This window comes from Arctopsyche grandis, chromosome 9, assembly GCF_051622035.1.
Source record: "Arctopsyche grandis isolate Sample6627 chromosome 9, ASM5162203v2, whole genome shotgun sequence".
Taxonomy (NCBI): domain Eukaryota; kingdom Metazoa; phylum Arthropoda; class Insecta; order Trichoptera; family Hydropsychidae; genus Arctopsyche; species Arctopsyche grandis.
This window is the reverse complement of record NC_135363.1, coordinates 4497720-4519874: the sequence shown is the minus strand read 5'-3', so window position 1 is coordinate 4519874 and position 22155 is coordinate 4497720. Positions and strand designations below refer to the sequence as shown.

General features: G+C 35.1%; 1 protein-coding gene across 2 annotated transcripts in view; it reads right to left on the bottom strand.

Moving 5' to 3' along the window:
* Positions 1 to 2043: 2043 nt before the first annotated feature.
* Spec2 (CDC42 small effector protein Spec2) overlaps positions 2044 to 22155 on the bottom strand; it is a 41835-nt gene continuing 21723 nt past the window's right edge. Inside the window, exons 1-4 of one of the 2 annotated variants that reach the window (XM_077438504.1) lie at positions 7446 to 7685; positions 6998 to 7185; positions 6810 to 6904; positions 3413 to 4287 (exon numbers count right to left, since the gene is read on the bottom strand). In XM_077438504.1, coding sequence (XP_077294630.1) covers positions 4279 to 4287; positions 6810 to 6904; positions 6998 to 7142 — 249 coding nt within the window. In that variant the 5' untranslated portion in view covers positions 7143 to 7185; positions 7446 to 7685 and the 3' untranslated portion in view covers positions 3413 to 4278. Of the gene's footprint in view, positions 4288 to 6809; positions 6905 to 6997; positions 7186 to 7445; positions 7686 to 22155 lie in introns of those variants that run through there. The other variant, XM_077438503.1, reaches the window with a different exon arrangement.

Genomic DNA, 22155 nt, shown 5'->3' with positions numbered 1-22155 from the left:
TCCTAGCTCATATAAAAAATAATTAATCAAAAAAATAAAACGATAGATGCACCCCAATGGTGGATATCCATAGCATATTAAAAAATAATTTCTCTAGTGCCGTAATTGAGGAAGGGAGAAGTATAGTACGTTTGTATGGACAAGGCGCTGCTGTCCAGCCCTCTTAAAGGTTTGCCGAACCCTTTTTACAAAGGATTTACAACAATGAAACAATGAGCGGCCCTTTGGCTATCCTACCTCTAGTTACATATTTTACTTTTGAGTAGCATAAACTAGGCCAGAAATAGAATCGCTGCAATAAAGCTATGTAAAAAAAGGTTATATTTTGTTTTGTTAAATGGTATTCCTTGAGACCATTTCGTTTGCATGTACAAAGTAAATAAAGTAGAATACTACCTGCTAAGCAGAGAACTGTTATAATTAGTCACCGGAGCCTGAGGGGGCCGTGTATTGTTCAAAGGTTGTAAATGCATTGTTAAAGGTTTGCCGAACAATGGATAGCACTGTGACTATCCTACCTCTAGTTAAAATAATAGAAGTGGCTAGCTTTAGGCGTCATATTGTTGTCAAGTGACGATTGTCCACAGACAATCCTAAATAATTTTAGAATCAGTCGTATTTGATGCTTGGTGCTCGACGTATGTCCGATAAAAACTTCTCTGTTTATATTACTCGCAAGATGGGCAAGTACATCATTAAAAATTTCACAATGCATTCAAAAACACACAATAAACAACATGGGATACATTTTTATAAGTAAATTGATCCGATTGTATTTCGTGCGTTGTAGCGTATTTATAGAGACGTGCTGCGTAATATTGACAACAATTATTTATTCGTAAGGGCCCTTCTATTATTATAACATTTCTCTGCAGCTAAGCCTTTAAAGGTAGCATTGAACATGGGTAGTGTAATCCATGTCATTCCGTGTAAAATCACTGGCAACTATTGGCAACTAATTCACTAAAATTCACAATCAAATGAGCCATGACTAAAGAGCGGAACAACTTTGCGCCGTTCATTGTTCATTGATCGCCGTGCTTTGTTCATTTTTATGATGAACCTTTTTTTTATATTTCCTGGGGAAAAGCACGCTTCCGGTCCTACTTCTAGCCATGACTAGAGATTGGCTGATGAGGGTGCTGAAATGAGCTCCTATTGTCAATTTCTATGTTTAACCTTTTTTTTTGCTCCCTAGAGAGCAAAAAAAGTTAATATAAATTGACAATAGGAACCCATTTATTTCGAGCCGGCACTGTGATGCGCCGGCTTTTAGTCACCACTAGACTACGGCCAAGGTAGTTGCTTTTGGCACAAAGAATGGTTCACTATACTTAATTTCTTAGAAAAACCATGCTTTTTTTGCCCTCTTGCTTTGAACACTTATGGAGCGGTCTACTAGATATTATTTGCAAGAGCATCCGCGACCAGCAGCTCTTTAATCATGACCAATTTGATAGAGGAACCGCTTCAACAACAAAAATTAGATAAACTGGCAAATTCTGATAGGAATCGATAGACTTGGGGTCACAAATTGCCATGTCTGACCAGCAGCATTAAAGATTATACCCAGAATAAATTAGTTTCAATCGAGGTCAGCTCACGGGATCGAACCCGGCGACCTATCGGTGCTTAGTATCAACGCAACCATCAAGCCACGCTGCTGGCCAATATATGTATCAAAATCGATTTAATTACAAGTGTTTTTTACAAGCCTCTTATCAGCTTGCTTTCGATTTTTTCGTCTAACAATATTTTTAACCATCAGTGTTCGAATGCGCAAAATTTCACGCACTTTCAAGCTTGTCCAATATGTTTGCGACTGCGTATTTTGACCCTAAGCAAAGGGCGACAGGTGTAGGCGGAAGTACCTACTCGATAGGGGCAGGAAGAGGGTCCCTTTACCAGGTATACAAGGGATGGGGGAGGAGAGGGGGCATCTGTCATATTTATACATAAATTACATATTTAAAAAATGCCACTACACAATAACAAACACGCCAACTCTTATACATACATAGGCTGTCAATTAAAAAACAATTTATATATCAGTCAGTTTATTGAAATTTCGTTTTGAAATAAACTAACATACATAAAACGTCACAAATAAAAATAAATTGTCAAACAAAAAAAAAAATACAATTTTTCCAAAATTGGCACGTGATATTGATTTTTCAGAATAAATTATTATATAATATATGCATTAAAAATTAATAAAAAAAAAAATTAAAATAAATAGGTAACAATATTCACATTGTAAAAACAGTAAAAATTATTATATTATAATGAATAGAAGATTTTATTACAATACGTATTATATGTTTATCAATTGCACAAAAATTAGTCTATTTTTTTTCTTCAATCAGCAATATTTATTTTACGTTTGCGAATTAGCAAACGAAGCACATGAAATAAAACGATTCATTAGCACAAATCGAAGCCGTCGCGATGACCCATCATCAAATGAATCAAACCGCAACGTACGAACGTCGAAAAAGCGATGGGACCGCCCTACCACTAGGTGGGAACGTCACACGACGCGCCAACTTGAATTGGGCGGTCGTACGGCCTCTTAAATTCAATCTAAACAGCGCACATCATTGAGACGGCATCGCATAAGCTCAAATATGATATATATGGAGAGAAAGATTTACAATTGATTTGTTTTATATTATATATTTTGACTAATTTTTCTGTTTCACAAAAAAAAAATCATCAACAAGTGATTCACAAACAAAAAAAGGTTGCCAACCTCTTAAATAAATAAACGAAATAAACATCAACCGATTTTTTAAATCAAAATATACAAAATTAAAACCGATTTTGATCATGCAGAAGAAATTGAATATGCAAAAGTACAAATTATCATTAAATAAATCATTCATAATTATGCAGAATTCAATACGGAAGGACCACACCATCTCCGAATATTTAGTTTTTTTTTATTACTACACATATATTAAACATTAAACAGCAAATACTTCTACGTCTAAACGTCTAAATTGTACGTTACGAGTGAATACAAAAAAAAAAAAGAAAAAGTACAAATTTGCACTTTTTTTGTGTGAAAACGTGAAAAACTACACATTCATGCCTTTTCATCACACATTATTATTATGCATGTAAAACGTGGCACGTCTAAAATACAATATATGTGTATATGTATATAATAGACATATCAAAAAGTGTGTAAAGAATCTTAAATAAATACGTAATGTGAATATAAAGATCGTCAATACGAACGTAGAAGAGCTCAGTTTTATACGTATATTGTATATATAAGATTATAAAGCAGTCTTTTAAACGTTACATCAGAATGTTTCATTTCAAGCTTTGAATATACATATGTATATATATATATATAAATGATTGCATAACAGAATTCGTTCAGGAAATTGATTTTTTTTGTTTTAAATATAATTTTAACACACTTTGGAAATTCACTCACTGAGGAACAGAACAATTATCATTAAGAAAGAATATCAAGAACTGATAAATATCACCAGTTCCAAAGCTTTTACATATATAAATCTCACTCAACACATATGTAACCGAAGAATACTACTTATCGACGGGTCGATTCATTTTTATTCAAATTTGAACCGACCAATCAATCATAAAGGATAGTTTACACTTATAAATAGACACAAAATAACTTTTTTTCATCGTTTTTTTCAATTATTTTTTTCCATTATAAACAAATGTGTACTCACACAATACGACAACACAAACGATAATCACACATCAACTACGATTACGCATAAACATTTACAATCGATGATTCCGTTCAATCCAACATAGGAACTGTCACATGTGTACGTGGAGATTCCGATTGAAAATCTCAGATCTGGAGGTATATCAGTATTGGCTCGATCGGCTGAAAGCCGATCTAAAAATCATTAAGAAGAAATGCAATTGAAAATTTAAGTGATCATCCAAATGAGGAATATAATCGTTGCAACGTAACAAAGATAACTTCTAAAATACATATATATATAAATGTATAATAAAATTACAATAATAATAATAACAAATGCATTGGTTGAACCTAAAAACTAAAGCGGCATTGAATGCTCAAATAAAATATTACAACGTACGTGTATGTGAGTGCGGTTAAAATTTTGACTATTTACAAACTCAACGAACTGATGGACGTACATAAATTAAAACTTGATTTACAATAATGTCAATCGACCACATCAAAGGCAATCATCGTCGCACCACCTATATAAATTATCTTCACTTTGCGTTGCGTTAATCTGACGCATCGTCACGAGATCAGTAAGCCTGAAAAAGACAAAAAAAAAGACCATATTAAATACTTATATCAATTTTTACATGCTTGCATTGCATCATAATTATATTCATATATGATCATTTCAATCCGTATTGATCCGACAATATCATTATTGGAGTCTCATACCAGCAGCATAGCTCGGGCGTTAAGCTTCTGCCAAACACCGAGAGGCGCCGGGTTCGATCCCATGAGCTGACCCCGATTGAAAAGAGTATATCTGTAGTGCTGCTGGTCAGACCCGGATATTTGCGACTCCAGGTCGATCGTTTCCTATCAGAGTTTGCCAATTTTCTCTGATTTCATTGTTGAAATGGTTCCCGATTAAAAATTGGCTAAAATCCTTCCTACCTACTATTCGATTATGATTAATGTACAACAGAATTTATGTACAATTCATAGATGTCTCGTTAATTTGCGAGTTTTCAGAGTCTCGTAATTCAGCGACTTGTATAATAATAATAAAAAATGCCGTATTGTTTGTAATTGCCGTATTACCTGTAAGGCTTTCCTGGTATAAAGTAAATAAATACCATATCTGTAATTGTACTAATGGACTTAAATAAACATATGTCTATAATCAGGACTGTTTAGTTGTCATAAAACTTTAATAAACCAATCTGTACTTATATTCACTCGTTGTTTTTGTCTAATAGAACCAACCCATATGATTAATTCAGTGATATCTAGCGATAGCCAACAATATAGCTCGGTGGATGCGTTAATGTTAACCCTTTGAATGCAGAACAACGCCGATCGGCGTTTTGCCGACAAGTCCGTTTTCGGTCGTCCGGCAAGTCAGTTTTTTGAGTATGTAAAAAATAAACAAGAATACTACCCGCTAAACCTTTCCAGGTAGCATTGAACATGGGTCGTGTAAGCCGTGTCAATGTTTATAAAGACTGGTTAAAAAGCGCAATTTCTGAATTTATAACCATAGCAGAATTTCCCGATGGAAATCCCTGATTGCTGAGTATTTTAGATTATGGATTGCCATTTAGATTGTGATTTGATTTGATTTAATTTTAACAACAATGAAGAAGATGAAACTGGTATTGGAAAAATACATTCATTAATAGACTTATTTTGTTTATTTTATATTGTTTGCAAGATATATTAGAGAATCTAAACATACCTTTACAAAACTCGAAAACCTCGGCGGAAGTTATCTACGGTAGTGATCTAGGGGTTGTTTGGATTAGCTACGATTTTTTTATACCTGCTTTCTATTAGATTTCTAAATAATTCTAGTTGGAAATGCTGGCGAAATTTTCAAAAGAAAGGACGTCAACACTCAAAGGGTTAGATTGAAAAGATTTATTTCTGTGTATTTCTGCAGGGCTGCTGATCAGACTTGGATATTTGTGATTGAGTCACAAATATCGATCAAACTTAGAGTCCCTGACTCTAAGTTTGATCGTCTCCCATCAGAGTTTGCCAATTTTTCTGATTTATTGTTGAAACGATTCTTCATCAAATTGGCAAAAACTATGCCTACTATTTGAATATGATTTCAAATTTATAATATATAAATTTAAATTTATATATAAACAACATTAAAACCACAAGTTTCGCTCAGAGGCAACCCGTAATGGCATCATGGTAGAGTATATTTTTGTAATAAATTCAAAATATCTGCAATTCCATAAAGCAATTTTTTTTTTGTACAATATCAAAGCAAACTATGTATAAGTATTTTATAAAACAGTTCGTATACAACGGTAATCCATGTGTATTTTTGTGTTTGTTAAATTCCACTGTATGCAGTTTTTATGTTTACGTGCCGAGATATGATCAATTTACATTACTGTTGTTCGCTTTGATTAAATCTCGAGTGCAAGAAAAGATGCCCAAAAATTGCAAATGACAAAAAATTACTCAGCTTCCATTATGAAAACCTACAATTACAGCATTGTTGTTCGACTTAATGATACTTTAAAATTTGACAAAAAAAAAATACTCTTGTGATTTAGATCTTACTTCGAAAACTAAACTATAGGACTATTTTAAAATACTGTGTAAAATAGGTATTAATTTAATTTATTCTTGGCTTACGAACGTATTGTGGACAATGATAATAATTTGTAAGTTGTAAATTTTGGTAGCAAACGCCTTTTTCGGGGGCCCCAAGATTCGGGGGTTCCAAGCGCGCACTTGAAGAAATACATACGGCAGTCGCAAAGATAACAGAACATAAAAGACCTAGCTCTATGCGAACCGAAGCTATACCTGCTATCCCGTTAATTCCCCGAATTAGAGTTTCGGTGTGTTACAAGTTGTAACTTGCAACAGCAATCCACAAGTATACAGCAAAACAACCTAAATGCATTTTAAAAAGTATGATGTATTGTTTCGTATTTTTTAAGGAATATAACTCTCATTTCTTTCGGCCGCCTTTATATTTCGGCTGCCTGTGTGCGTTGCACACATTTGTACATATGGTAAGCGCGGGCCTGCATAATAATTGCTCATTTTTAACATTATGTATAGGATTTTCTGTATAGCATCAACACACCTTTACACTGTAAGCCATTTCATAGCCACCTTTACTTTGCATTTGGTTCTGAACTGCAGTCAGAAGAGAATTTGGCATTTCGGCATCACTTGATCCTAAAATGTAATACGAAAAAAATATTAAAATAATATAAACAATTGAAACAAAATGGCGGATATAAGACGACGGTTGAGACTTCTCTAGCAAACCTATATGTCCTGTGTGTTGAAAATTGGTAGGAGCACCGATCATCGACCGATCTATCCGCCGCCTTTTCCTCTGCGCGGAGGCAGCGGGTTGATTATAGCAACATGTGAACCACTGCAACCATATTTCTCCTCCCGTTCCCGCCATTTTATTATTATCCCGTTGCTTCGTCAGTTTTGAAACTTTGTATCTGAAACAGAATTCATTCATACATTACTCATCATTTCCAGACAAAATCAATAATATTTACATACAAATATATATGCACAAGATTTATGCTCATTGTACAAAAAATAAATAAAATAAAGTTCAAGGTCAAATTAAATTATTGCATAAAAAGATGAAAAAAAAACAAAAGAATGTAATTTTTAAGTAAAACAATAGAACATCATATTCTGTGGGTAATATTTTGAAATGCGAATTACGTATGTGAAAGGTGGCTTTACTCACGACACTGAGCGTGTGCGAAATGTAATGGCAGCTGTCAGCGCAATTGACAGCTGTGATTGAGAGGGTTGGTGAGGCGCCTTCGACGCCGGAGCCCCCTCGCTAGGGCTTCGTTGCGCCCCCAAACGGTCGTGGCGACGTCGCTGCCACGTCGCCCGATTACTTTTTATACAAAATACGGAGGAAATGTATCGCCGAATGTCGAGTGTGCGAAACGAGTCCCGCGGCCGATCGGGCCGGTCTCTATTCAGCCGTAACGCACGAATCAGCGACCATGATGAAAGCGCATTTTAGTGAATTTATTTCGACATTGGCGACGTTTCTAAATTGATTTTAAATCGTTCATAGCTATATTGAGTCTACATTTAAATATTACAGAAGATAAGGTGATATTCGTCTAAAATCGACTCTACCTCTGTCGGCGTTCGAAATAACAAATAGGAAAAGCGCTGCAATAAAATAGTACATCAACGGCAAAATAGCTTATGTATTATTATCGGTTAGTAGAAACTGCAGGTTCTATTCCATCGCAAGCATAAAGTAATGTTACAGGATTATTATTTTTGAACTTTAAAATCCAATTTGTCAATTATCGTATACTCTTTAAATTGTATGATATGTAACTGATCTGAATGATCAATAATTTCAATCAAATTAAAAAAATTCAAACCTTTCCATGTACATTTTGAAAGACTTGATGTAGTGTTATCTATATTTTAAGTTGTACAAAATGTGCACACAATTGTTTAAATGACATGCGAGATTTTTTCTTATCCATCTTACCCCCACAATTTCGGTATATTAACAAAAATCTGCCAAATCAAATTTCATAAGATTGCCAAATTAACTTTTCGGAGAATCGTCCAAGTGGCATTTTGACACACTCTTTAAGGAAAATTCAAACGACTGCAATTGATGTGAACGCGACCTTGAAGAATTTTATATGAATTTAAACAATCCCCAAGCATTTTTAGAAGTAATTCTTCAAAGTTCATTGTATATAACAATAGGCCTTATCAATTTTGTAATGCTTCTATTATTTAATATACTACCACTAATAATCTATATGTAACAGTGTAATAATATGTCATTAATTTTATTTAACAAAATCAAAATCACATTACGCATTATTAATGCGTGAGTGTGGTATGATTGATTTATGTATGAAATAAGCCCCAACTACGCAATCACTGCATATCATACACAGGGCCGCGCCTAGGAGTTCGGCCGCCTGTGTGCAAACTTATATCAGCCGCTCTTTAATTTTATTCAGTATCATATTCATTCGGATATAGCATTGCAATTTTTAAAAATTAAACAGAAAAGACAGAAAACTAAAACGTGTTTTTACCCCCAATTCTACATCTAGGACATTGTTTTTTCGATGACCAACCAATACCCAATATCCTTGAAGAAATCTGGCAGTCGCAAAGATAACAGAACATAAAAGACCTAGCTCTATTGGGACCGAAGCTATACCTGCTATCCCGTTATTTCCCCGAATTAGAGTTTGGGTGTATTACAAGTGGAGGTAGGACAGGAAGCGTACTTTTTCCAGGAAACAGAGCGTTTTGGGTCTATTTTCCAGGAAACAGGGCAAACTACAAAGCTAGAGTGCAAAAAAAGGTTTTATATTTCGGCTGCCTGTGTGCGTTTCACACATTTGTACATATGGTAGGCGCGGGCCTGATCATACAAATTTACATATAAGTATATGTAAATGACGAAATGAGACGTGGACTCTGAAGACCAAGATGATCAGCCGCATCGAAGCTTTTGAGATGTGGGTCTATAGGCGTATGCTGAAGATTTCATGGACCAAAAAGATATCAAACGAAGCTGTCCCCGGCATGATGGGGAGAGGCAGGGAACTTGTTTCTGTCATCAAGCGGAGAAAGATGGAGTACCTCGGACACATGATACGAGGTCCAAAATACGAATTTCTCCGTTTGATAACCATGGGGAAAATAGAAGGAAAAAAATGGATTGGCAGGAAAAAGTTATCTCGGCTTCGAAACATGCGCATGTGGACCGATATGAGCGCCGAAGACCTATTCCGAACCGCTGAAGACCGATTCGGATATCTTCAAATAATCGACGAGGTGGTACGGATGCGTACAAGGCATTAACAAGAAGAAGAATATGTAAATGTGTATGATCGCGATACCGTGACATTTTACCAACATACATACACTTGTTCAAGTCGGACTCAAAATATCAGCTGATTGTCAAATGTGATAACTTGAAAACACTCACAATTCTCCGAATTCGTGAAATATGTGATAGTCTATAAGTTTGTGGTTGGTTTAAAAAAAAAACGGGTAAAGACAAACATTTTTCCTATTTTATATTGATTTTAAAACGAGACTTGCTCTCATCCCGTCGACACTGACAGTCGCATACGAATTGCGCAGACACAAAAAGACAAAAGGGACGACGCGGTCAGGAATGTACGACGACCTCATCCCCTGCCACTGAAGACATTTTTGTACCGGGATACGACTTGAGTAAAAGTCACTCGTGTACAAATGCGAACGGTCACAAAGTCACAAATATAAACGCGGCATTCAAAAGACGCCATTTCACCACGAGTGGCAAGGGCGAAGCGCAATGTATTACAGACATTAAATTGAAACCATCTGGCAAGATCATCGCAAGTACCGGCTTCACATAACGTTGCTTTGATAATAATTGCCACATTTTGACATCGCATTAAATAATTATTGTACTACATATATAGATCGCATTTCATTGTGACAATACTGCTTGTGTAAAATTCAACAATGGCAACACTGCTCGATTGTCAGTTTTCAAATATGTTCTTCAAAAACGGTAAATGGATTATTCCGCAAAAACATCTGCCACTCGAGTTCTCGTTAGTGATATATTTCACGTGTGTAGCTTTCAATTGGTGGAGTTTTTGGGTGCCAAATATTCCGCGATCGAGATTTTAGATGGCTTTTTGTAGAATAATCATCAATTCATTCAGACGTTCAGACGTCGTTAACCCTTTCATCATTCAGATTTAAATAAAGCAATAAAGTTTAATTGCATGTCATAAAATCGCAATCTTTAAATTTATTTACTCATACATATGTACGTTAAGATTTTTATGTGAAAGTTTGCAATATTTATGTATGTATTAAGTCCGTGTAAGAAAAAGTTTGTAATGTCTGTCACATATCAGTGTTCTTTGCACCCGGTAAAGATACGAATAAATAAATAAATAATACATGTGCATCCTCTTTTGTTTCTGATGAACAACAATGAATATGTATGAATAATCATTTCGGCTACAATTTTAATCAACGACTTGGCTCACCGGCTTTGAACGTTCATCAAATATTCATGAAGACGTCCTAAACTTTAAGTATTATTCTAAACACGATCATTATCAAATTTATCCAGACAAAGTTTTAGAATTGATTGAACGTCTATACTTAATCCTACATAGGGAAAACGCCAGTTAGCCAGGACAGTTAATATCTTGGATTTAAAAATTAAACAACGGGAAGCCTGTGACAATACTGATAAACTTTCATGCCCTCGATGGTTTTAGTTCAAATGGCTAATAACTAAAACCAACAGTTGGCAGCTATTTCAATAGTTACCCAATTTAAAAAAATAAAACAATAGCCTAGTGTTTTCACAATGGTGCTCTTATTCACTACTAATTTTATTTTTTAATTTATTTTATATCAATCAATCATGCACACTCGCCTATCAGATTGCTCCAAAGAGACGAGTGTGCTAAACAGATTAAGAAAAGTTAACAATTAACTGCTCTAGTTGGTCGTGACCCCGAGTGAAGTGAAGTGGTGCAGCGAATGAAAAGAGATATTGCTAGAGGAATATGAAATAGGGAATGATGGCGGGTCCAGATCAAACTCTCCAGATCAAAGCTAATTAAAAGCAAACTTTACTTTGAACTCAATGAAAATCTCATTGGCTTATTACCATATTTTCCTATTATAATATGTAAAATATAGGTACTGGTGATTACGATTAGTTTTTTATGACTATGAGGAACCTTTGAAATACAAAAATAAAACGGAAAATCTCTACCTGGTTGAAGCACGTTCGATTCGATGCGGGTAATTTACAAAATAGACGTAAAATAATAGGAACTGGTTGAGTTTGAATTATATGTATGTATGTACATATATGATACTATTTAGTACTAAGTATGTCTTTATATCAAATTCTATATGAATCGTATAGCAAGCTTTGTTCGGTGTTTCTGTAAAATTTAAAGCAAACAATGCGGATATTGCGGTCACATGATAATTAGTCTGCTGTAAAAACTAGTGTAATCTTTGAATCATTATTTTGATATTATAAAAACTGATTCATAATAATTGCGATTGAAAAAAATTCACATACGATTTTCTCAATTGCGCGTATCATACACATAAGCTTGATTATTTTATTGTGTGTTTTAACAATGATTGCAATCCTCTTGATGAATATTTTCACAACATGCATCTATGTAAGTACAATGATTGCACATTTGTTTATATGATTACTTTCTGAATTATTAACGTCTAAAGCGTCAAACTAAACTCATTCGATGGGAAATTTTCGCCGAAAGTGTTAAAAATGCTATATAACTCGCATTTAATTATATAATAACTCAAAAACGCAACTAATTCCGCAATAATATTTTTGGTCCGATCCAATTAAAGAATTACGTCACAGTTCCCACGGTCGACAAAAAAACTTTTGTTAGTTTTTTTTGTTTTGGTTTCATTAGTTCTTGCTTCACGCCTTGTCGCGCGCAAATTTAAAAAGGTTGAGCGCCACCGAAGCAACGAAATTTCGAAGCGTGAAATCGAATTATAACGACAAGAAAGCGTTCGATCAACTTTCGATTTCATTCAATCGATGTTGTAAAATACATATAAAGAGTAAATGTACCAGCGAATGACCGATTTGCGAAAACATAATTTTTATTACGAGGTTTTTATTAGTTTCACAAAATACATACATACATACGTTCGCAAGACATACCTTCTTAAAGGGTCTACCTCACGGCACCGAAAGTGAAAAGGTCGAAATAGCAAATATCGGAAGGCAAAGATTGAAAATCGAAAGATCAAAAAAAAGGGTGCATGGTAAACGGTGCTATGTACATATATATATATACTATATATCAGTGGCATGCGGTGAAATTAACTCTATTTTTGTCACACAGCCTTTTTTAATGTGCGCGCGCAGGATACGGGAGGAAAAGCCTGTTCCTCTTGTTCCTGTTGTATCCTGCTCGCGCAAAATAAGTGAGGATGTAAGACGGGGGAGAGAGAGAGTTTTACCACACGACACTGATATATATACTAGCCTTTTTTCATATGTATGCATCAGTGGCGTGCGCTGAAATTCTCTCTCTTTTTGTCGTACAGCCTTACTTAATGTGCACGAGCAGGATACAAGAGGAACAGGCTGTTCCTCTTGTATCCCGTTCGTGCACATTAAGTAAGGCTGTACGACAAAAAGAGAGAGAATTTTAGCGCACGCCACTGGTATGCATGATAAACGAACATTTTCGACTTTTTTACGGCCACCCACTCATAATATTTGGTATACAAAATTTTATATGAAATATAAACAAAATTATTTTTTAATTGTACTCGAAAAACAATTTTTATATCAAAGTACCAGAGCGGTGACCTGGCCCGACTACACCACTGCCTCCTGGAATATACATATCTATGTAAAATAAAATAAAATAAAATACATGCTGAAATTTACTTATAAAAAAATTAATTATTAATTTATTAAAAAAAAAATTATTGCTAAGTCAAATTCTATAAAACGGAAAAGTAAAATTTAAATACTTTTACATAGGATTCGACTATCACGCATTGAGAACGTGCACACTTTACCCCACACCTTTTTACCTCGAGACACTCACACGTGAAGAACCCCCTACTGAACGTAGGGGGGAACGTACACACTGATATTCAGGCTTGATAATATGCAGACAGGTGTCATTTTTAATATTTTAAATTAAATACTTCAATGGTAAGAGGTAGACATGCACTAGTGCAGCCACTTAGAATAATTGACTAAACTATTCCATACATAAAAAAGACAATCTTCAAACTTTCCATGTCCTAAGTGTACATATATCTCTCACATTACGCTATCAAATGTACGTAACCAGACATGTACATTTGTACGTAACAAACAACAAACAAATGCAGGCAATACTTGTACATACTACAGACGATGCGTTGCATCAGTTCTGAGTGGGACAAGACCAATGAGCCAAGATAGGAACAAGTCATCGAAACGGTTTCGATGCAACCGGACGCAAATGGATCAACACTTGACAGTCGGAGTGGTTCGAACCCTCATCAAGTGGCACAAATGGATGTCGGCAGATGCTTTCAACTGAGGACACGCACGAGGAGTTGCGTCAACGCTGAAACATGGGTAGATGTGACCGAGTTTCTCCAGCACGAGGCGAGAAGTTGCCTACGACAGCAATTTGTAGTGTGGGTGTTGTTTCGATTTGCAGAAAACTAACTAACTTAAAAAAAAACATAAGTAAATTGCAAAAGAGCACGGATCCGTTCCCACGAAACAATTCGCCTGCCTTGAAACTGGTGACTGAACGCAAGATACAGAGGCGTCAAGTTCCGATAAGGAAGTGGCCACACCTCTTGCATCATCATCATCACCATCATCACCATCACCATCATCGTTTTCACTTTCTTCTGTGTGATGCATTTGACCGGTTTCGTGTCTGTCAAAGCAAGTAGTCGACAATCGACACGCTTCAAATCGAGTTTCTATTTTTGCACTTTTCCAGTATGTAATAAATAACACACCCTTTTTTATGCCAGACGCAATACTGAAAGTAGAAGTAGACAGCTAGATACTACATAACATGTAACTAGAATCGATCGAGAATATTTACATGCATATAATACATAAACATATTATGTACATACATACGTGCGTTGCTTCGCCAGATTCGTTTGAGTCGACTATACCCCCACAAATGGTATGAAACAATTGAGTAATTTAAAAGTCAACACGCCCTTACTTCGATTCTAATTGCTACGACCCAAATTTTATATTTGAGACCATTAAGAGGGCTGGACCCCAGCTCCTTGTCCATAAAAACGTATTAGACTTCTCCCTTCCTCAATTATGGCACTAGAGAAATTATTTTTTAATATGCTATTTACATATATCCACCATAGGCATGTTTCAATTTTTTTTATTTTTTTAATTAATCCAAAAATCAATTAAGTATGGACAAAACGCTGGGGTCCAGCCCTCTTAAGGGATCTGAAAAAATATACGTACATACATACATATGTACATTATCTAATATATAATTTGGAAAGAAACTTTGTATATATGTATGTATGTATGTATGCATCCTTCGTTCGTAGAAATCCGTGACGTCATCGAACAAATAATTCGCTTTTTTTCCGATTCAAAAGGGTTCAAAGTTCCCGGGGGCGTAGGCGCCGAGGGCGAATCCCTAGGGGGCGCCAAGGTTGAATCCCTAGGGAGCGCAGACGCCGAGGGCAGAGCCATGAGGGGGCGAAGCCCTAGGAGGCACAGATACCGAAGTCGGAGCCCAAGGGTGCGCAGACGCTTCGGGTGGAGCCCTAGGGGGCGCAGACGCCGGGGGTGTACATATAATATTTTATAATAGAATTACTTTATGTCTGTTCATGACAGTCAATTTAATAAAAAAAAACAAATGATTATTCAAATAAATTTATATAAAATAAAACTATTCAAATAGATTTCATAAAATGTTTACTATTTGATTAGTCATGTTTAAACGGTTTATAATAAAAATGCCGAGCGACGCCGGGTAATACAGCTAGTTTTGTATAAATACAATAATGAACGGTGTATCACATATTCGTTAACGATCACTGTCAAGCAAGTATACAATTTTACGGAAAATGGTCCCAAGAGTCGTTTTGGTATAGATCACTGTCAAACAAGGATAAATACTACCATACAATTTCAACGACATATGTACATCGAATGTGTCGTTTTGAAAGGACTATCCCATGCACGCGTGCCATGAATGTCACATTTTTTTCTATATGTTTAAAACTATCTAAAAAATACCACGTGCCACATTCACCGCTGTCTGATTTCGCCCTTTTAGTCATGTTCACCCAGTCTGATTAAAATTTTAGTCGTAAGTTGCATTGCTTCGAGGTCGTCACCATGACAGTGACATTTGAGCTGGCATGCTTATAAATCTGTCAGATTGGAAGATACGTATACAGTAAATTATAACACATTCGAGTAAATATACAACACAATCTTAAATGACAGACCTAATTCTAGACGAGAGCATATTTATGTTGGTTTGAGTCCCATATGAATTTAGACGCTTCAACTCAAATGAACTGTTTTTCAACTGACAGTTCTATAACTAGATTTGAATGGACTGTTATTTAAGTTGATGCAATTACTGCATAGAGGATATTGAAGAAATTTATTTAATAAACAGAGAGAAACTTACAGCTAAAACAAAGATAATAAAATAAACAGTTAAAAATAAGCCAATTAAAAGTTTCTTCAAATAGCATAAAAAATGGAAAATGGAACTTGCTATGAAGACCAATAAAAAAGAAAAAAAAATAACAATACAAAAAGAAAATAATGACAAATTTGAAAATAATAGTAGATTATGGTGAGTAACAGTGGTGAGTAAAATTAAGCAAAAAGGATTAAGGTAAAAAAACAAAACAAAAAAAGAAAGAAGAAAGAACGGGTTAAAAAAACAATCTTGCAAATAAGTTCCTAATAGTAATTGAACTAACATGAAATAGGTCAATATCCTCATCTAAGCCATTGTAAAAATTGACACTCTGACGATATAAGAGTTTCGACGATATAATTAGTGGAGACAGTGGAAGTACGCAAAAGGGGCCATTTGCGTAGGGACCGATTTGGCCGAAATGAGTCCTATTTTATTTTATTTACCATAAATACTTGTCAACAACTTCTGGGCCTGTTACATACTTCTATACGTGCTATACAAAATCTAAAGGCACCATTATGATTTCTGATGCTTGTCTCTCAGTATAAAATATATATGTATGCTATTAAAATTTAAACCAGCCAGCTCAAATCCTTTTTTTTCTCTTAACCAACAATGAATTGCAACATCCTTATGTTCTCTTCGTAGCATTCAAAAGCACTGAAGTGTGTTGAATTTCATACTCCAAGTAAACATTACTATAAGAGAAATTTAAGTCTTGGTTCACCAACTTGTCTGAAACTTTATTGCCTCAGCAGTAAATTTTGGGCACGTCAAATGCAACACCAATGCCGAAGTTCATCTCATTTGGTTTTTATTGTCGCCGATTCGCAACACTTTCTACAACAATCGAAACGGTCGCTTTCTTCGCGATGAGTCACCCACCAGCTACATGGCTCCACTCCTGAACTGAGAAGAGCTCTGGCCAAGAGCCAAGTATCGATCGTCGAGGCGAAGCAAACCAACCTTCACTCGCCCAATTTGCTGGATGACCCAAATGTGCTTCGACTCAAATCGATTGTGCACAGCCGGAACTAAATTTCAGCTCCAGGAATCTCCATCGTAACTAGAGAGCTTCAAAAGAAGCCGTGGGATTGGATAAAGTTGGTTCTAATAGTGGATAAGTTTTCAAGGGTGTTAAGTTGTTGCACTTGTCGGGAAAGTGAGCACCGATCGAGATAATAGTAAAAGTTTTAAGTGCTTAAACTATCCAATGGCGATCGTGAGTCTTGTGAAACTTTAAGGCTTAAAAGGTATGTCTAGTTTTGCCACTTGCCGAGTTATATAAGATCTGTGAGAAATTCGCTCTATTTGATTAGATTAAACTAAATTATTAATTGAAAATGTTTCGTGAAACTTAAGATATGAATAAAATATAAATTTCAAAACGAATATTTGGGGAGCTCATTTCGATATATACTTTCTTTTTAACATTTAAGTATTTAAGCTTTTTAGCGTATCTTATTAGCGTAGCTCCTATTCTTGTCATTCGCATGGACGCTAAAAGCCAACAATTCTATAATAAAAATATGGTGGCAGCGAAACTATTATATGTACATATGTATCGATGGCGTCCTGTAGAAATCTCCCTGTTCTTATTGCACAGCCTCACTCACGTGTGCGCTATGACGTCACCTTGTGTCCTGCTCGCCCACACGTAAGTAAAGCTGTGCGATAAAAACGGGGAGATTTGGAATGTATGATTCGACTTCTAGTCACAGACTCCGGAAACGCATCTTAACCCTCAATCGGTGGCGGCTCTTGAGGATTCACAAGGAGACTGCAGTCATGAATCAGGCTGCAGTAGCTCGTTGACCATATCGGTGACCGAATGCTAACAAACATAACATGTATATGTACTTTACTAGGAGGGCTGCAGCCCGAATCCCATATGAAAGAGCCGCTACTGCCCTCGATCGTCTGATTTGATTGTTGAGATGGTTCAATACAAGCTAAATAGCACCAAATAATAATCTTTATATTTATTGATTTCTTTAATTATTTTCTAATCCCTACAGAAGACCACTCGAAATATATTTTCAGTTACTGTATGAAAATCAAAATTAAGAAAATATACTTAAGATGATTTTGATAAACGATGTTGATGATGGTGACTGTAATTTTCTCCGGACTTCACAACACAGTGAATAACGATTGCGGATTGAATCCGTGAAGTTGACCATATTGTAAAGATCTAAATAAAAATCTATAAAGATAATTTCAACGAGCCACAGCGTAGTGCACTAGTAGAGCTATCGCATACCAGTAGATAGGTCGTGAGTTCAAATCCCAGCCAAATAAGCTGCTGGCGAGGTCTTGTAATTATTAAAAAAAACAGATCCTGTCGCCTGTTAGAATTTTCCGATTTTTTTAGCTTAATGATCAGGCAAACTCTACTATATCAGGAAGGCTTGACAGGAAGACCCCAATGCGCCTTCCTAGACAATTAATTACAAACAATACAGCATTTCATTATTACATACATCACTGTATTTCCAGAAGCTGAAGAACACGAAATAACAATTAATTAATTAATTCATTACATAATTAATCCATTGAGACAACAGGATAGTAGCAATAATTTGTGACAACAGGAAAGATGATTTTTTGCCAATTTTGAGGAACGGTTTCAACAATGATCAGATAAAATTGGCAAACTATCAGAGTTTAAGTTAAGAAACGATCGATTTGGAGTCATAAATACCCCCAAATCTAACCAGCAGTATGGCGGATCGAACTCAATGATTACTTGGTGCTAAACATACACGCTACCATTAAGCCATACTGCTGGCTAAATGTACATGCAAAAATAAATAAATATGATGTATGAATATAAATAAATATAAAAGTATTGTCCCTTTTATTGTTCCCTCCAGGCCAACAACGTTTAAATTAAATATATCTTATTACAACAAATAAGCACGTTTCGTGTGAGGCTAATTGTTTTTTTTTTACACGCTTCAGACGCTTCCGTGGCAAAAAACGTTTTTTGCGATTCTGTGTGAGACTTTTTACAGTAAAATGAAAAATATAATGAACGATGATGCATATCCGGGGTTTGGACCGCATTATCGACCAGTTTCGTAACAATCGCAATACCCTAATGAGCACTCCGTTAAACGATAACACGGTTAACTGGGTTCGATTAACTTAACGGAAGGTTCGACACGATCGTCCATACACAGCCTATAGGTACATAAATATTGTACTCGTAGCATTTAACAGTTCCAGTGCCCGATGATGCGCAACGCTCCAAAAATATATTATAATTTTTCAAAAAATACTTCATAATTTCTTTTTCGTCATTTCGTCTAAAAGGTGACTTTGATATTTTGAATAAATAGCTGAAAATCACGTCCGAGCGTGACTCACCGGTTCCGGTTCGAGCCGTTTCGCTTTTTGACGACTTTCGCCACGCGAATCGTGATGATGATGATTTCAGAGCAATTGAAGGTCACATCACACAACTCCATGATCGCGTAAAACCGAATAATGACAGCGTTTACTTTCGTCTGTGTGCTTCAAGTGCGAACGCGTGCGTCACTATCCGTGTAAACGTGGAAAAAGCACGCTAGGCTTCGTTCAAAACAAAAAAATACGGTTTTTAGATCGAATTTCAAATGTCAGACATGCATGGGCTTTTTCTCCATAAAAATGTGTGCAAATTGTGTGTGCGAAGTAACTGAATTTATCAGAGCTTCGTGCGTCGTAAATTTGGGCTAATCGTGCGAAAATTTTCATTAACACATGAGTGCAGCATTCGAAATATTACACCGGATCCAATTAATGCATACTTGTTTTTAAATGTTGATTTTCAAAAGCAATTCAATAAGAACTATTCAGTGTTGCTCGAGAGGGTGAAAAAATTATCAAAAACACAACTCTCCAGTAATAAACATAATAGTGGCAGTATGGCTTAATGGTAGCGTGTATGTTTAGCACCAAGTGATCAGTGGGTTCGGTCCGCCATACTGCTGGTTAGATTTGGGGGTATTTGTGACTCCAAATTGATCGCTTCTTATCAGAGTTTGTCAATTTTATCTGATCATTGTTGAAACGGTTCCTCAAAATTGGCAAAAAATCAACTTTCCTGTTGTCACAAATCTTCTGTATTTATTGTGTGTATAATTTGTAAAAATTATGTACAAAAATCTAAATCCATAGATGTCTCAATGGATTAATTATTATTTATTAATTAATTCATTAATTGTTATTTCGTGTTCTTCAGCTTCTGGAAATAGTACAGTGATTTATGTAATAATAAAATGCTGCATTGTTTGTAATTAATTGTCCAGGAAGCGTATTGGGGGTCTTCCTGTCAAGCCTTCTTGGTATATATCTATGTAAAAATAAAAATAAAATTAAAGTCTGTATGTTTGTTTGTATGTATATGTAGAAACGGAAAATAGACCCAAAACCATAGATCTAGAATATACTAGATCCGCCATCACGTCTTATACTTGTCTCCCTTTTGGCGCATGCAAAATACATGGCGCATGTACAGTTTCTCTTAGTAGGTAGGTAGGTAGGTACCGCTGCGTCGTAGGGAAAAAAACCCAACTTCCCCGGTAGTTAAACCCCCCGCACCCCTCAGTTAGTGAAGACAAGATCTCCGACCAAAATAACATGTCTGGGCCCATCTAGTGTATTATACACCAATGCCCAAAACGCCCTATTTCCTATAAAAAAACACGCTTCCGGTCCTACCTCTACTAATAATATACGTCCCCAGATTATATAATAGGAATTGCTGGCGCTAGTTTCGCCACACTAAGGCCCCACAAATGTGCAAGGATGCGTTTAGCTATATTTGCATAATATTTAGATAAAATGTGACTAACAATCTAGTCATACATATGTACAGTCCGTTATCATTGTCACTACTAGACACGTTTCAATGATATCGAAATGATATCGTGCACCAGTGATTCGCACTTATTGTGCATGCGCAAGCAATAAAATACGTGGTATGTATGAATTTCTGAAACGCTTTCAGCGATGACGAAACGCATTTCAGTGTGGCTCGTAAAAAGGCCGTTTACTAAATGCTAAAGGCCACAGTGAAAGGTTCATGAGATTATTGAAAAGCCGTTGGCAGTAATCTGAAAGTATCCAACAATAAACAGAATACCAGAGATGCTGTTTTAAATCTGGACGCAATCAAAACAGAGACTACTAACCGTGTGGTATGCGTATTTTTATGTGAAAAATTTATATATCATAGACATTATTTTTTTTCTTTTTGCGTTTTTGAGAATGTAAACAAATCTCTTTCGACAGAGTCGAATGTAATATTCGAGGATGCTGGAGTGTGCACTCCGGCGAGATTGATTTGTGTTTGCTTTTTTCAGATTCTCGAGATTGAATCGTGTTTGTACAACGTTATTGCCGATTGACAGTTTCAATCTCAGCTCTACTGGTGAAAGGAAGTGAAAATAAACTGAAAAAAAAAACAGCAATCGTGACATTTTTTCACTTTTTAAAATCTTTTTATATAAAGTGAATGACCAAAAGTTGTTTTGAATTGGAAGATAGTACGAGCGGTTTGTCAACCGTGGTTTATACGTAGACTGAGCACAAAAAAAAAGAGAATGATTTAGTGGTTTATTGATATAGAGTATACAGAGAAATCTATGGGGATTATATTTGAATAAGAGTTTCCAAAGTGCAAGTTTATTAGAATATGCACCAGAAGAAGAGAAAGAAGATTAGATGTAGATTTAATTAGAGGTAGAATTTAATACTTATATATACATATATCATATATGTATCACTATTCTGTATTTATTTGTATGTGTGTGTGTGTGTGTGCGATAACGCTCGCCGTACTATATATACATATATATATATATATATATATATATATATATATATATATATATATATATATATATGTATATATATATATATATATATATATATATATATATATATATATATATATATATATATATTTATATATAAATATATATATATATATATATTATGGGATTTACCTGTAAGGCCTTCCTGGTATATATGTAAAATAAAAATAAAAATAAAAATAAAATATATATACATTTATATATATATATATATATATATATATATATATATATATATATATATATATATATATATATATATATATATATATATATATATATATATATAAAAATATATATATATATATATATATATATA